Genomic DNA, 18,122 nt, shown 5'->3' with positions numbered 1-18,122 from the left:
GTGTACCAGCCAGACCATTCCCTGTAGACTATTTAAAATCTAGCCAAATATCAGACATCTCCAAAACATGTACAATTGCACCAGCAATCAACAGACAAAATCCAATAACTGATCTACATAATCACTGTAAATAGCATTAGTGGGATGTGGGGGAGAAGGAGGGGTTCTTTGTTTTGTCTTTGGCAGCGTGAGGCTGAGTGGAGTATTAGAAAATGGCAGCACTGGTGTGAAATCAGTATTGTATACAGGTGGACATGACATTGTAATCTGTTTGCTCTGCATGTCACCAGCAGTCCTTCAGTGCATGCGCATAAACCCATTTACCAAGATGGCACAGTTCCCATTGGAAAGTATGCATGCAGATTTTGAGCTCCAGATTTGAGCATTAGGTGGTCCTGGTACCAAACTGTGTAGGAGGATGGTGTGTGGTTGGGGGAAATCCAAAGTCCAATCAGCCCTAATCATGTTTAAAACAGACGACCAAGGTCTGTGAGTAGAAATGTGAGCATTGATGTCTCTGTGATCTGTTTAACTCCACTACTGATGTTCAATGGCTAACTGACTGCTGAGAACCATTCACTCAAGACTGCACAGATCCATACTATTCACCAGAACTTACTGTCTTTCCACACGCTCCAGTGACTCGTAAGTGATCCTACTTTAGAAGCTGATCCATTGAGGTCTAAAACCCGAGAAACATGGATAGAAATTGTATTGGGCCTCCAGACAGCAGACAGCACATCTTGTTTCTCCTCCTCATGTCTGTGTTATGACTCACCCCTGTCTTCTTCCTTAAGCTTGCTGTTTACAAGCCGTTGAGTGCATGTAGCTGTTGGGATTCTTGGCAGAAACACCGATAGTAATGCAAGCTGTGGCAAGGTTTTAATTTAGGACAATCAGCTCTTCTACTTATAAGAAAACTGGAAGAACATTGACACACTGCCTCAAACAAGACAAAAAGAACATGTTTCCCATTGAATGAAGCTGTTAGTGATACTATTGAAGGTACCTGTACAAAATAGGTCAACACAAATTGACAGAACAACTGGCCACCACTGAACTACATGCCTTTGGTTCAATTTACTGTCCCCAGCCACTCATTGCTCTTCTGATCTACACTTCTCAAGGTAGTCCACTCAAAAAATCTTTGTGAGATATTAAGCACTCTGGTAGCTGCCACAATAGGACTCACTACAGTTATCGTGGAATCATAGAATCCCTACAGTGCAGAAAGAGGCCATTTTAGCCCATTGAGTCTGCACCAACAACAATCCCACCCAGGCCCTATCCCCGTAACCCCACATATTTACCTTGCTAATTTCCCTGACACGAAGGGAACCTAACCAGCACATCTTTGGACTGCGGGATGAAACCAGAGCACCCAAAGGAAACCCATGCAGACACAGGGAGAACGTGCAAACTCCACACACTCAGTCACCTGAGGCCAGAATTGAACCTGGGTCCCTGGCGCTGTGAGGCAGCAGTGCCAACCACTGTGCCACCGTGTTACTCTAGTAGTTGATAATGTAACTCACATCTTCATCAGAATGCTAAATGAAACATCTCCGCACAGCCAATCTGTTTTTAAATAAGCAAGGAGAATTCCTCTTGAAACAAGATCACCATAATTTATGTATCACATAGGTGCATGTGCGCACATACACACACACGTGCAGATGTAAATAAGCATGAGGATCCGAACAACACAATGTTGGTTTTGTCTAGAAAAATTAAAAACCAAAGTGGCAGATAGAGGAGGCATCAGGTGGGCGTTAATTTCCTATATTTCTTAATGCACGTTTCATTAACCAATTGTTATCAGAAAATTACAGCAAGCAGGAAAAACAGGTAGAACCAGTTTTATGAACAAATTGTCCAGTTGTTACCTGATTATTGGATTAGTTTGAGTGTTGTCAATTCTAACTTCCTTTGAATGTTCCCCCCTCCCCACTCCCCAACATAGTTTGAAGTTTCTAACTCTCGCATTCACTTGTTATCTGGCAGTCTTCCAATGCGTTGCAAACTTTCTCAGTGTATGACCTGAGTGGCTGGTGGGAGGCAAGCCAGCCAGATGCTGTGGTCCCCTCCTGCCGCCTCACACAGGCTCCCTAATCCAGCAGGGCGTGGGGAAGGGATCCCGGAGTGTGAACCCAGGATAAGTGTTTCTCTCTCCCTGCCGGGAGCTCATCACCAGTAGCTTAACTCATCTTAAATTAAAATGCCCACCAGGCCACATATCAGAAGCACTGATGCAATAGGTCTCACTTCGAGGCAGGGCTTGAAGTGATGTCAATGGAAATGTAGGCGTTTTATACCGCGGAAACTCGTACAGCAGAGCCCCAGGGTCAGTGCCACAGCAGCGGCGGCCGGGGTAAGGTGACAGCGAAGTGGGCAGCCGGTTGGCAGTGTGTGAGCGGGTGGTGCAGCGGGACAGGTACAGAGGGGGCAGTGGAAGCTGTGCCTGGCTATCTCTTTATCAAGTGCGGCGCTGTATTTAACATGAATGTAATTGTCTTCCTCTCAGGGTCCGGCTTAATGTAGACTTACTTGCCAGCTCTCCAGGACTGCACTGGAGCCTTTGTGGGGTATTTTTAAAATTACGCTTCATTTAAATAAAAATTCTTCGAACTCTTCAGATTATTGGATATAAAAATATTGGAGAAGGGAAAGTGGTATTTGACTGGGCAATGCAGAAGGTTGATGAAATACATCCAAATTGGCAACTCTATAAACCATGCGTTACAATGTGTCTTATCTTTAGGTAAATGAAACCTGGGGAACAGCCTGAAATGAGAAACATTAACCAAGTCCCGCCGCTACACCGAACTGAAAAGGTTTTGTGATTTGACCCCTTTCCTCTCAGTGAAACACTTGTCTGCCTGGTCCTTAGTTCGTGGCATCAAACCAAAGAACGGCGATGACTTTAAAAGGGAAGAAATGAGTGGCGGGGGCTTAGTCTGTGGCGGTGCTACCGAGCCCCATCTTAATGAGGGACATTGGAGTCCCCCACCCTGACTACATTCTGTTCCTTTGCCACCTTCAGTGCTTTGTCCAAGTGGTGAATCAGTATTCCATGGAGGAATACTGATTCCATGGAGGAATACTGATTCATCAGCCGAGGGAGAGTGGTAGGTGGTTTAAGTAGCAAGTTTCTTTGTCCATGTTTGACTTGCTGCCATGATCTTTCATGGGGTCTGGAGTTAATATATACCACTGTGCCACTAACTCTACTGGGTCTATCCTACTGATGGGACAGAACAGACCTGAGGGCGGCACGGTGGCTCAATGGTTAGGACTGCTGCCTCACAGTGACAGGGACCCGGGTTCGATTCCCGGCTTGGGTCACTGTCTGTGCGGTGTCTGCACAGCTGCCCTGTGTCTGCGTGGGTTTCCTCTGGATACTCCGGTTTCCTTCCACAGTCTAAAACACGTGCTGGTTAGATGGATTGGCCATGCTAAATTCTCCCTCAGTGTAGCCGAACAGGCACCAGAATGTGGCGATTTGGGAATTTTCACAGTAACTTCATTGCAGTGCTAATGTAAGCCTACTTGTGACACTAATAAATAAACTTTAAGATCCAGAGAAGGTGATGGTGGTGTCTGGGATATTTGTCTGTAAGGTATGATTCTGTTAGTGTGACTGTATGTGGCTATTGTTTGACTGACCTATAGTTTAGCTCTCCCAATTTTGGCAGAAGCCCCCAGATGTTAGGAGGAGTTGCAGGCTTGGCAGTCCTGGACGTGCCAAAGTCATTTCCGATGTCTAGGTTGATGCCAGTTGTCTCACCTGGTTTTCTTCTTTATAATTTTTCCATAGCATTTTGGTATAATTGACTGGCTTGCTGGGTCATTTCAGAGAGTACTTAAGAGTCAGCCACATGGCCAGATGTCATTAATGATTACAAAGGGTGGGATTTTATGGCCTCACTCATCCTGAAATTGTAAAATCCTGCCCGAGTTAAACAGACCTTCCCATTGTCCACCCCTCGCCCACTCCAATTCCTGTGGCGGGCAGGGTGGCAAAATTCCGGTGAAGGGGTTTTTGTAACAATCCAATAGTTTCATGGTCACCCTTACTGAAACTAGCTTTTTAAAATTCTAGATTTATTAACTAGTTGAATTTAAAATTTTACCCATGTCCCTCATGCATCCATCTGAGTTTCTGGATTACTGCTCCATTCACATTACCATGACACCATTGATTCCTAAGATGCCTCTGAAGTCTTGTCCAATATTTATCCTTTAAGTAACATAGCTAAAAATACAAATGACCTGCTCAGTTGCTGTGTCTGGGCTGTGGCTGTGTGTCATTTAGCTGTCGCGTTTTCTACCTTACACGTGAGGCCACTTCACACGACTTGATTGGCTATAAAATGCTTTGGGTCATGAAGGGAGTTATACAAATGCAAGTCTTTCTCCCCCCTTCTCTGCCTTTCTCTAAAGTGCACTGAGACTTCATTGAGATGGATTCCTGAGGTAGTGTCAGGCAGGAATATCTACTGCTCAGCTGGGTTTTTCAGGAAAACCCTGTGGTTTGTAAAACAACCCCCCCACAACCCCGCCACCCACCCCCAACCACCCCCAACCACCATCAGCACGAAAGAAAAGTGAAAATGTTTCTAGCACACCCAGTGTAGTATCCGTCTGAGTTGAGTTGTGGCACTCGTTAAATTTTACATTTTGTTTTTTTTTCTCTTCCAGAAGCTGTCTGTGTTTTATTGTCATACTTGAATGTTTATCACATCTCTACAATTCTGAGATATAAGCCTCGTCCTGCAAGATGATTTTCCGGGCATCATTCCATCCAGTTTTGTTTCTACTCTTCCTACTGTCCAACACACTGATGTCCCAAAGAGACAACCGAGTAAATCAAATAATGAAATCTGCACCATTAATTGATGGGTACGTTCTCCATATTCACCTTATTTCCTTGCTTAGCATTCGCTATTTGGAAGACTGTTAATTTATAGGACGATAAAAGATTCAGAAATGGAAAGCAAATTGAAATCCAATAACAGAAAATGTTAAACTAATTAAACTAAGCAGTGGAAACAAGAGGAGGCAACACAGGCTCAAACCAATAAACCCAGGTGGGAAGAGATGCTCTTGGTGATGGAGTGTATATGGAGTCAGAAGCACAGCTCACAGTCAAATAGGCCACCAAGTCTGCAAATGGTTGGGTTCAGCCAAAGAGATTGGCACACAAAAGGGATGAAATCAGTGGATAGGGAATGGAGTTCATGGCAAGGATCAAAGACAATGGGACTTGGTTTTTCCAATATCCAGTTGGAGGAAATTATTGCTCATCTTGCATTAGGCAAGAGTGAGATGAATCAGAGGAAGTGAAGGGGTTGAAAGAAAGGATAACAATGTTAAGGTGAGTGTTGTCAGATATGGAAACTGACATTGTGATTTGGATGATGTCACAACATGTAGGTGAAAAATAGGAGGGTGGAAAGAATTGATCCTTGGGGGGACATCAGAGGGAATGGTGTGGGTGTGGGAAAAGACCCCATCACAGGTGAGTCTCTGGCTGTAACTGGAAAGATAGGAATGGAACTCAATGAGAACGACAAGGAATGATCAACACATGAACTATATTTCTGGGTAGAATAAGGAACAATTGGGTTCAATAATGGGAGACTGCTTTGGAGGGACAATTACTGGTCAAATAGCGTTAACCAGAATCAAAACAATTTAACTTCCATGGGTAGTGTTTAGAATAAGCTGATAATCATTTGTTATTGTTCTTAGCCACAATGATTTAGCACTACAGCTGAGAAGATACTTTAACAACAACCTGACTGCAGTTGACTTGAACACTTTGAACAAGACATATACAAATATTAACAAACTAAAAGAAGGAAATGTGGGAGCCCAGGTATATTTTCTCCATTTTCTTTTTTAACTCTCCTTTCTTCTCCTCTCCCCCCACCTCATGTCATCCTGGTACAATTCCTGAGAGGATGAAGTGGCTGGGCGAGTACATAGAACTTTCACAATGAACAGTAATTCTGTAATTTAAAATTAAATGGTGCTTTAGAACTTTCACAATGAACAGTAATTTTGTAATTTAAAGTTCAAAGGTGCTGGATGTTGTAGATTGGGGTTACAATTTCGTCAAAGCCATCATATCCTTGGCTCTTTGAATTGGCATGCTGCAGTTTCATCCCATGCTGGGATATTTTTTTGTTATTATTCATCACTGGGTGTTACTGGTGAGGCTAGCATTTGTTGTCCCTACCTGATTGCACTTGAGAAGGTGATGGTGAGTTGCCTTCTGCGCCACAACTAAGTGGGTTGCTCGGCCATTTCCGAGGGGCAGTTAAGAAATTGTAAGGTGAGTCTCTTAAACTGTCAGCTGCTGAGCTGATGGTAACTGCAGTAGTTGAAAAAAGGCGCTGACCTGAAAACCTGGTACAATCACAGTTCTTTCACCACACGAAAGGGAATATTCATGCCAGGCGATTAGAAGTGGAAAATCTCCAAATGTTTTCTGCATGTTCATTATATTCATTAAATGCGTTTATTTTACTTAAAAAAATAAATACATACCATAATGTTTGTATCAACTTGACAGCTTCCCTGGTCTAGCCAAGCACGTGACACTTTTGAGAGCTTAAGAATTTATTTACAAGATGTGGATGTCGCTGTGGGCATTTCTCACCCGATCCCTAATTGCCCTTGAGAAGGTGGTGGTGAGCTGTCTTTTTGAACCGCTGCTGTCCATGTGGTGTAGGTGCACCCACAGTGCTGTTAGGAGGGTGTTCCAGTATTTTGACCCAGTGACACTGAAGGAACGGTGATATATTTCCAAGTCAGGATAGTGAGTGACTTCGGGAGGGAACTTCCTGATGGTTCCCAGGTATCTGCTGTTCTTGTCCTTCTAAAGTGAGACTCTGCAATTTAGTTCTAAATCATTGGCCGTTTTGGGCTGTGGATTTGCACCTACTCGGAGGTGGTGGGCCAATGTTATACAATTTTGATAGGTTTTACGTACGGGACAAAAAGGCATCAGGCTACTTTAGTTCAGCAGTTCAGGAGGCTGTATTAAGCATTACCATGTGGCAAAAATTAACAAACCATGCAATAGGTTACAGACTTTATTTTCCATTTTGGCTTTGGACAGTGTAGCATGCCAGGACTTGTCTCATAGCCATACCACTGCGAGGTTGGCCTTTGTAATGGTCTCCTCCACAGTGACAAGAGTTTTGGACATGTTTCGTTTATGAAGTTTCCAGTGCCTGGGTCTCCTCGGTGTGATATGATTTGTACTTGATGTGATTAGGTTAGCGTTGGCCCCCTGCAGGGCTGATGTGATTTATATACACTACTAGTTAAGGATCAGTTGAACTGGTTAGATTGGTCCTTGCAATTATATGAATCATTCTTTTAAGATAGCATGAGCTATTTCAAGTAAGTGCACAAGTTGTAGCCAAAATGATTTATCCAGAGCTTAAAATGGAAACATTTAAAATTAAGTAAATTCTTTTGGAGAGTCGGTGCATACTCGATGGGCCGAATGGCCTCCTTCTGCACTGGAGTGATTCTATGGTTCTATGATAAATATATTGGCTGGGACCATCCGAGCAGCAGCAACGATCCCCAGATTTCCGCTGTGATTGAAAATTCCCCCAATTCGACACAGCTACACATTTATTCTGGGGTCATCCAAGCCCAGCTTCCAAAGAAATACTGAGCAAGGGACTCCATCAGAGATGAGAGGAGTCGGGGAAAGATAGGATATGCTCCCTTTTTACTGCACTAGCTCCCATATGGTAAGTTTAAAAGTCCAGTTTGAATGTTAATGATTGGATGAGTGAATGGGTGAGTGAGCGAATGGATCAGTGGGGGGGGTGGGTAGAGGGTGGGTGGGTAAGTGGATAGTGGGGAGGTGGGTAAGTGGGTAGAGGGTGGGTGGGTAAGCGGGTAGAGGGTGGGTGAGCAAATGGGTAGAGGGTGGGTGGGAAAGTGAATAGAGAGGAGGTGGATAAGTGGACATAGTGTAGGTGGGTGGGTGCATAGGTGGATAGAGGGTAGGCGGGTAAGTGGACAGAAGGTAGGTGGGGTGGGTGAGAAAGTGGATAGAGAGTGGGTGGGTGGGTAAGTGGACAGAGGGTAGGTGGGTAAGTGGACAGAGGGTAGCTGTGTGGGTGGGCCGGTAGGTGGATAGAGGGCAGGTGGGTAAGTGGGTGGGGGATAGGTGGGTGGTCAGTGAGGTGGTAGATGGGTGAGATGGGTAGACATGTGGAAGCAGACCTAAACAGTAGATTTCAGTTTAACTTGGCCTTTCTAGGATATTTTCACACTATATTCACTATACTAAGCTAACACCATTTTGCAGTGGACCAAGTAAGCCATTTTGCATCTATACTTAACAATCTTTCATATGTACTGAACAAGAATTACTGTATAATTAGTAACCAGCCAGAATCATATGATAGAATAAGTTGCATTCCTCAATGATGTTGCGACTGAAGAATAGGTCAAAGACCAAAGAACAATACAGCACAGGAACAGGCCCTTCGGCCCTCCAAGCCCGTGCCGCTCCCTGGTCCAAACTAGACCATTCTTTTGTATCCCTCCATTCCCACTCCATTCATATGGCTGTCTAGGTAAGTTTTAAACGTTCCCAGTGTGTCCGCCTCCACCACCTTGCCTGGCAGCGCATTCCAGGCCCCCACCACCTTCTGTGTAAAATATGTCCTTCTGATATCTGTGTTAAACCTCCCCCCCTTCACCTTGAACCTATGACCCCTCGTGAACGTCACCACCAACCTGGGGAATAGCTTCCCACCGTTCACCCTATCTATGCCTTTCATAATTTTATACACCTCTATTAAGTCTCCCCTCATTCTCCGTCTTTCCAGGGAGAACAACCCCAGTTTACCCAATCTCTCCTCATAACTAAGCCCCTCCATTCCAGGCAACATCCTGGTAAACCTCCTCTGTACTCTCTCCAAAGCCTCCACGTCTTTCTGGTAATGTGGCGACCAGAACTGGACGCAGTATTCCAAATGCGGCCGAACCAACGTTCTATACATCTGCAACATCAGACCCCAACTTTTATACTCTATGCCCCGTCCTATAAAGGCAAGCATGCCATATGCCTTCTTCACCACCTTCTCCATCTGTGACGTCACCTTCAAGGATCTGTGGACTTGCACACCCAGGTCCCTCTGCGTCTCTACACCCTTTATGGTTCTGCCATTTATCGTATAGCTCCTCCCTACATTATTTCTACCAAAATGCATCACTTCGCATTTATCAGGATTGAACTCCATCTGCCATTTCTTTGCCCAAATTTCCAGCCTATCTATATCCTTCTGTAGCTTCTGACAATGTTCCTCACTATCTGCAAGTCCTGCCAATTTTGTGTCACCCACAAACTAACTGATCACCCCAGTTACACCTTCTTCCAGATCGTTTATATAAATCACAAACAGCAGAGGTCCCAATACAGAGCCCTGCGGAACACCACTAGTCACAGGCCTCCAGCCGGAAAAGACTCTTCCACTACCACCCTCTGTCTTCTGTGACCAAGCCAGTTCTCCACCCATCTTGCCACCTCCCCCTTTATCCCATGAGATCCAACCTTTTTCAATATCAAGTAGTTATTAAGGCTGGGAATGTACTAGTGTCTGTAAGTTTAGAAGTGTTAATTTGCGGTTGTAAGCTTTGTGGGAAAGGGAACAATCCGATACCACCCAGCATTACCTCTGTCCTTGGCTGTGGGCAGCAGATGTCAGGGATAAAAAATAGAAACTTGTACAAATTTGGTTAAGGGAAACATCATGTACACTCATTGTTCCATTTCTTGGGACAATAATCACAAATGGCTAAATCGATTAAATTTACTCAGAAAGAAATTAACTCAGTAACAACAATTCACCAATTGGTTAATTATAACAGACTCGATCAGTGAATATCTCCACTTCTGACCTTATGATGGAAAGAAGGTCATTGATAAAGCAAGTGAAGATTGCTAGTCCTAGGACACTACCCTGAGGAACTCCTTCAGTGATGTCCTGGAACTGAGATGATTGGCCAACAACAACGACAGTCATCTTCCTTTCTTAGGTTGGCTCCAGTTCATAGAATTTTCCACTTGATTCCCATTGACTCCAGTTTTGTTAGGGTTCCTTGATGCCACCCTTGGTGACATGTCTTTCTATTAGCCTTGCCCTTGTCACATCCTGCCTTTAGAAGTCCCCCCTCCCCCAGGTTTAAGTGAACTGCCGGTTCATGATGACTTCCCACCCACCCACCGCACTGCCCCAGGCTTCCCTTTCTCTATGAGATTCTTCCAGGAATAATGTGGCCCTGCAGCAGAAGGCAACCTCAGGAACGGTGTTTCTCATGCTTGACAGTCTTCCTTCTGGTACCGACCCCTCCCCAATCTCCCCTGAGTCAAATGGCCAGTACCCTGGAGTCTTTCCCCCAGGTCTTCACCGACTAGGCCCATGGTACCCTGTTGTCTTCCTCCTGCTTCCCCCATTTCTCCTGACTAGGGTTAGGGTAAGTACTATGAAGTCTTCCTCCCTGGTAGACTGGAATTAACTCCCGGGTACCCTTCCAGACTTAGACCAGTCTTACACCAGTCTCACTCCAGTGTTACCTTGGTCTACCTCCAGTGTTACCCTCGTCACCCCAGTCAAGTTTGATTGCCATAGACTCAAAGGCTGGTCACCCCCAGTCAAAACCGCTATGCTCTCGTCAAAGTCTGGACACCCCCGAATCAGAGCCGGTAATCCTGATTTTGAGTCAGTACCCCTGAGTCAACTTCCTTAATATGTGGAGTCACTCCATGAACACTGCACTCACCTCCCCTCAGCGGCGTGCTTGCCAGGTGCACGCATTTTGAAGCAGTCGTGATTTGCACTGTTCTGACATCACATTGCTGTGGGTGGATTTTTTGATGAGGGCAGGGTATGATTCTGGCATATGGGGCTGATTGTCAGATGCAAATATATTATAATGGTGTTCCTGATGTTGAACAGTGGAAAATGCGGCCTGCCACTCATTGGGAATGGAGACAATCGTGACAAGCTTTCACACCAACGTAAAACGTAACTTTGGCCTTCTCGCAATATTTTCCACTCCTCTCACCATTCCCGCCTGATGCTAATGGGAACAGAAAATCCCAGCCAATGACCTTGGTCTTCCCAATATTTAACTCAACCAGTTTTTCCGAGTGCCTGCCCTACACATACAACAGTCAGGGATAACGTTCCATCTTATCTTTCACTGAAGCTTATTATTTTTAATAGTCACAATTCATGCAATAAATACAACCAAGTTTTATTATTCATTCCAGTTGTGGTCTGCCTACGTACTGTGCTCATCCCAATACAAAGATGCGGTCCGCCTGACCCTGGAACAAATAGATGTCATCAAACGAATGTGTGGAAAGTATGAAGAATTTAAGTTGGTTACAACTTCAGAAGGTATCAGTTGTGAATGTCCCAATAAAGCTTATCTGGAAATTGAACATTTCTGAATTTATGCATACGATAAAATATATTAATGTCAATTTGTGATTTCTTTAAATCTAGGCATTAGAAATAATATGGAAAAAATAGCTTGCCTCATCAGTATTGAGGGAGGACACTCAATTGACAGCAGTTTGGCAACCTTGAGGATGTTTTATGATCTTGGAGTACGCTCTATGTCTTTGACTCACAACTGCCACACACCATGGTAATAAACTTCCTTAAATATCTCTTGTGTTGCAAAAGAGGAATGATTTTTATGTGCTCAAACTGGAGATTGGTATGATTTGAAGGTTTTCCAATCTTAGAACTCATTGTCAGCATTGAGCACTCCGTAGTTATAAGTGATGTAAGACAGAGTTATACTCCTTCTACACAGATAACAGCACACCTTAACTTCAAACTCATCAAATCAACCAGGCTGAATTTATTTTCATTTTTCTAAATTTGAAAGCAAATTTTCCCAAATCATGGGCAGATTTATGCTCTGGGCTTGTGCTGGGAACTAGGTTCAGATTATTTTCCACAGTTCTCAGAGGGGAGATAGTCTCATTCAATTCTTCTGAGCTGAATTTACAGTAAGTCTTTTCCTCCACTCTTCCTCCCTGACCAATCCCAATGGAAAACCTCTCCTAAAGATTTTATTACAGGAGATGTGTGCAATGATACAAAGGTTGCAGAAGATCTTATATCACAGATGCAGAGTTCAGTCACAATCTGATTAGTCCTTCAAATCTTCACTTGTTTCCTGACAATGGTCCCACTTTTTAAGATCATTGGCTCTTCCTGATCTTCATTCTTGGTTTACTAACTTACATCAACTCAGCATTCCAGAAAGTGCATCATTTTACAAACATTGTTCTTACAAGTGCAGAAAATGTCAACATATTGTTGCCAACAGATTAGAATGTTTATTAGAAATATATGACAAAAATCAGTAAAGTTCTGGAAATTTGAGCTTCTTTGTCGATATTCTACAAAGATCACCTGAAAGAACTGTTCGTTAACTGCAAAATGGAGCTCTAAACATAAAAATGCATTCTTCAACACCTGCTAGTATTGCAAACAGCAACCTCATATCTGGTTGTGGTAAATTTAAATATGTATATTTTATACTTTCCATTTTAAACACTCAATGACAGAATGTGAGTGAAAACTGACCAATTGAGGATCAGACTTCAGATTACTTTGATGGGAGAAGTGCCAATAACTTTAAAAAATGATTAGGCCCTACAATGGTCAATAGCTTGTTTACTTCTGCCAAAGAAATGTGTCAGGGGCAATGCGAAGAGCCATTAAATGATGTTTCTGCTGCAGTGGCAGTGTTGGAAAAAAAGGGACGTTCATACTGTGTGGATCTAGTACCTTTTCATTGACTGTTTGACCAATTGTCTGAGCCATGAGTCTGTTGACCATCTGGTCTCCTGCAAGGCAACAACAAACCTTATCATGCCTGCCATCTGCCTTTGTGAACTGTACTTTAAAGCCAGTTCCTCCTTTCTGGCAGTGCTCCAAGCCATTAGCTTGGCTCTGGCCCAATTAGGGGATCCGCATTTTAAAATGGCATTATATTAGTGATGAAAGCCTGGCTCAGGACTGGGACCTGGACATGAACTATCGGATTCCAGACACCGGATTCCCAGACCCGGAGTCAGGCTGGATAAATTAAATTTTAACGAGAAATTCTTTTCAAAGATCCAAATGAAAGATTGGGCCCGATTTTACCAACACTTTGTGCCCATTTTCAGGCATGAAATCGCGGTAAAATCGGGCGTGAGGCTTTTATCGCGATCTGCACCCGCATCCGAGCAAATCGCGACTTTACCGACACCCGATTCGGGTGCCGATCCGTTCCGCGCCCGAATCGGGCGGCCCGACGATTTAAATGCATCAGCATGCATTTAAATAGATTTAATGAACTGCCCGCCCAACTCTACCATCAAATCCCTTCTTCTGTTCTGTTCCGGATCCGTGCTTTTAGCGACCTGCAAAATAAAAATCCGAACACGATTTTTATTTTGATGGGGAACCTCCGAAGCGAGTTCAAAGCTGCAACGGCTCTCTGGCCCAGATCATCCACTGGTTGGGGGGGGGAGGTGGAGGGGGGTGGCTCTGATGTATCTCTGGTTGGGGGGGTGAGGAGGAGGGGGGGGCGGCTCTGACATATCTCTGGTTGGGGGGGGGGGAGGAGGGGGGTGGCTCTGATGTATCTCTGGTTGGGGGGAGGAGGAGGGGGGCAGGTCGGATCATCCTCTGGGGGGGCAGGGGGGTCTGCTGCCACTCTGCAGGTGATCGGTGGGGAGGGAGGGGGGCAGGGGGGTCCGCTGCCACTCTGCGGGTGATTCCTCCTCCCCACCGGAGGAATGAATCCCACTCACCCTTCCTCCACGCACTCCTACAATGCTCACCCTGATTCACTTCACATCCTTTCTCTTGCATCCATCACAAAATTTACTCTCCCCTTCAGCTCAAAACGAAGTTAGATGTGTACCACAGACTCAGTTTCATTGTTGTGCCATGGCAGTGCCCTATCGCAGCTCACGTTGACCGAAAAAAGGAACAATAGCTGACCACTTCAAACTGTGAAAGGAGGAATAGATTTCTGGAGGATTTGTTTCTGTGATCTGTCAGGTGAGAATGTCAACAAAAAATGGAAGATGCGCAGAAGGGGCAGTGTCATGGAAATAAAGATATGGTGAATCGAAGACAAATACTGAAACTTAGAATTTGAAAACTGTGTGATTTAGGTTTTAGGAATGGTACACTGACATTTCGTGAAGTGTGCAATGGCCTGGAAGCACCAATACTCTTCCTTTGCGATGAATGACAAAAGATAGTTCAAGTAATTTTATCTTGAGACAATATCGAGAGGATTATGGAAAGATTCAGGACTCAATAACACCTGTACAGCTGCTGATGGGCATCAAGCATGGACGATTTGATATTCCTTCTATATCATTAGAGAAAACTGCAGCTGATAGAAAAGCACCTAGTTGTATTCTGCAAACACAGAGGTAGTAAAGAAGTGAGGAGCTGGTGAGGATTTTGAGTTCTGCATTTACAGCAAGTTGAAACTCACTCCATGTTTGTGATTGGTGTGAGCAGCGTACAGCTTGAGGTGGATGAAGTGCAGGGAGGTAGAATGGGTGTGTTGGATACTGAGATGTTCACTGCTCTGGTGTCAGATACACAGCCATTTATTTTGGGTACTCTGTAGTTAAAACTGAATGGTTAAGAACTGAGTGAGTTAAATCAATCCCACTAAGCCAGATCTATATCAAAATGATGTAGAGATGACAAATGCATTCGCAGTCGATCTGGAGGAGAAGGTGGAGACGGAAGGGAATGTAACGTGGATTTATTAATGCAAAAAGAACCATGTTATATTTAAGCCGTGAAAACGAAGAAGTGTCAGTGAGAATGATGGTAATGGGCGATTGAGATTATGTTATGTCTGGCTATTAACACCGCAGAATTAGATCAGTTGATACTTGATGGCGTGTGGAGATTAGGTGAGCAAGTTGGTGTCAGAGAGCCGCTCTCTCCGCTTTCTGCTCTTTTTTTCTTTCCCGACACGGGCGCGCTTTTTCAGATTTTTTTTCGAACTGCACATGTGCAGTTCAGAGCTCCAATTGTTCCGGCAGCGCTAAGCCCCACCCACAGCACGGATCGGACTGGAGATGGCTGACAGCGTATGGGCGCGCTGGAAAGCAGATTTCAAAGTCGGATCTGTACTACGCCCAGATTCAGCACTTAGAATCAAAATGGTAAAATCGGGCCCATTGTCTAGTGCTTGGACATTATGTTAGAGATATCTGCTTTTAGCTGTTTGATGAAATATAGATGTAATAGGTTGTTTCAAGTCAGCAGTTTCTGGGACAAATGGATGGTTTCTGTAATGACACATGTTCACAGGATTCATTAGAAACATGAAAGGTGTTGATTAATAAGAAAAACTGTACAGAGGCCAACAGCACATGGCTGCCCCAAAGCAGCCCATGCGACTGCCTGAGTCTTCTGCCTAAAAGAGGACTCCACCCCCTGGGGTGATTACTTACTCTCAGTCCCAAATGATCCTCAAGCCAGGTGAGCCTCTTCTGCTGTGTTGCCCTTAAAGGAACAATCAGCACAATTCCCTATTACTATATGTTTCATCCTTCAAGACCAAGATGACCACTTTCATCATCTGATGTGTTTGGTAGGGTTCTTTGATTTGATTTGATTTGATTTATTATTGTCACATGTATTAACATACAGTGAAAAATATTGTTTCTTGCGCGCTATACAGACAAAACATACCGTTCATAGAGAAGGAAAGGAGAGAGTGCAGAATGTAGTGTCACAGTCATAGCTAGGGTGTAGAGAAAGATCAACTTAATGCAACGTAAGTCCATTCAAAAGTCTGACAGCAGCAGGGAAGAAGCTGTTCTTGAGTCGGTTGGTACGTGACTTCAGACTTTTGTATCTTTTTCCCGAAGGAAGAAGGCGGAAGAGAGAATGTCCGGGGTGTGTGGGATCCTTAATTATGCTGGCTGCTTTGCTAAGGCATTGGGAAGTGTAGACAGAGTCAATGGATGGGAGGCTGGTTTGCGAGATGAATTGGGCTACATTCACGACCTTTTGTAGTTTCTTGCGGTCTTGGGCAGAGCAGGAGCCATACCAAGCTGTGATACAACCAGAAAGAATGCTTTCTATGGTGCATCTGTAAAAGTTGGTGAGTCGTAGCTGACATGCCAAATTTTCTTAGGCTTCTGAGAAAGTAGAGGCATTGGTGAGCTTTGTTAGCTATAGTGTCGGCACGGGGGGACCAGGACAAGTTGTTGATGATCTGGACACCGAAAAGCTTGAAGCTCTCGATCCTTTCTACTTCATCCCCATTGATGTAGACAGGGGCATGTTCTCCTTTATGCTTCCTGAAGTCAATGACAATCTCCTTCGTTTTGTTGACATTGAGAGAGAGATTATTGTTGCCACACCAGTTCACCAGATTCTCTATCTCATTCCTGTACTCTGTCTCGTCATTGTTTGAGATACAACTCATTACGGTGGTGTCGTCAGCAAACTTGAAAATCGAATTGGAGGGTAATTTGGCCGCACAGTCATAGGTGAACAAGGAGTATAGTAGGGGGCTGAGAACACAGCCTTGTGGGGCACCGGTGTTGAGGATGATCGTGGAGGAGATGTTGTTGCCTATCCTTACTGATTGTGGTCTGTGAGTTAGGAAGTTCAGGATCCAGTCGCAGAGAGAGGTGCCGAGGCCCAGGCCATGGAGTTTCGAGATGAGTAGGTTCTGATGAGTAGGTGATGCCAAGGCTGATCTGAACTCATTGCAAAGAGGATAGGACATTGCAGACAATTGAGTTTTGGACATGTTGCTGGCTCAGCATTTTCTCTGCTTGTCTTTTCTTTCTGCCTCTGATATTTGTTAGCTTGGGAAGGACGGCACACAAGCTATTTTTTATTTGGTTGTGGCAGGTGCAGAGATGCTGAGTGGGCTTCCCCCAGGACTTGAAGTCAACATCAAGACTTCTAAGCGAGGCCTGCAGTTTGGCCTTGCACTTCCTTTGAGCACCATGCGAGCACACCCCAGACTCATGCTCTCTATAAAGGATTTGCTTTAGTAAGGACATGTCAGGCATTCTGGCAACATGGCTACCCTAACTCAATTGTGACTCTCGTGGAACCCGTACAATGCAGTAGAAGGCCATTCGGCCCATCGGGTTTGCTCTGACTCACCGACAGAACGCTTTACCCAGGTCTCATCCCCGTTACCCCACGAATTTACCTTGCTAATTCCTCTATTCCCCTAACCTACACATCTTGAGACACTAAGGAGCAATTTAGCATGGCCAATCCACCAAACCTGCACATCTTTGGAGGAAACCCACGCAGACATGGGGAAAACATGCAAACTCCACACAGACAGTCACCCAAAGCCAGAATTGAACCCCGATCCCTGGCGCTTTGAGGCAGCAGTGCTAACCACTGTGCCACCGTACAACCCCTGAATATGGTATGGATGCTTGGCATGCATTACTAAAGAAAATGCAAAAAACTTGCCTTCATATAGCACATTTCTCAAAAATGTTTTAAGGTACTTCTGATACAATTAATTTCCTAGAATTGTAGTTAGTGGTGTTCTATACTTAAGTGTAACAGCCATTTTATGTACAGTAAGGTTCCACAAACTGCTGTGGTAGGAATAATTTGTTTATCTGTTTCAGTTGGTGGTTGGCAGTGGAATATTGACAAAGACACTCATTCTGTTCTGTGTGATTGTATTGTCTGATGGTATGAGAGAAATCAATAGCATTCTCAGTAAAAGGGTGTGTCCAATTCTGTCCTCAAATTTTACAACAGAATTATACCGAGAAAAAGAAATAACAAAATTAACGGGATGAATTCAGAAAAGAAAAATATCCTGAAATATAAAATTAAGAAAATCACAATCGTAAACCCATGTTTTTGTGCAACAATTTTCACCATAGAAAATATTCATTTCATTTCTGATCTGAAAAATACTTATTTAATTTCTGGTCCAGAAGTGGAAGGGGTGAGTTCATTGAAAACTTAGTCAATCATTGTTTTTTAAACTAGAACATAAGAACATAAGAAATAGGAGCAGGAGTA

The 18,122-nt window shown here is 44.2% G+C and overlaps 1 protein-coding gene across 2 annotated transcripts in view; it reads left to right on the top strand.

The window, feature by feature from the left end:
* Positions 1 to 2,313: 2,313 nt before the first annotated feature.
* Positions 2,314 to 18,122, top strand: part of dpep2 (dipeptidase 2) — a 67,657-nt gene continuing 51,848 nt past the window's right edge. The window contains exons 1-5 of one of the 2 annotated variants that reach the window (XM_078210923.1): positions 2,314 to 2,434; positions 4,702 to 4,902; positions 5,755 to 5,881; positions 11,318 to 11,447; positions 11,556 to 11,700. In XM_078210923.1, coding sequence (XP_078067049.1) covers positions 4,781 to 4,902; positions 5,755 to 5,881; positions 11,318 to 11,447; positions 11,556 to 11,700 — 524 coding nt within the window. In that variant the 5' untranslated portion in view covers positions 2,314 to 2,434; positions 4,702 to 4,780. The remainder of the gene's footprint in view (positions 2,435 to 4,701; positions 4,903 to 5,754; positions 5,882 to 11,317; positions 11,448 to 11,555; positions 11,701 to 18,122) is intronic. The other variant, XM_078210924.1, reaches the window with a different exon arrangement.

The sequence above is a fragment of the Mustelus asterias genome, chromosome 4 (assembly GCF_964213995.1).
Source record: "Mustelus asterias chromosome 4, sMusAst1.hap1.1, whole genome shotgun sequence".
NCBI classification, from domain to species: domain Eukaryota; kingdom Metazoa; phylum Chordata; class Chondrichthyes; order Carcharhiniformes; family Triakidae; genus Mustelus; species Mustelus asterias.
The sequence above is the reverse complement of the archived record's forward strand: the minus strand, read 5'-3'. Positions and strand labels throughout refer to the sequence as shown.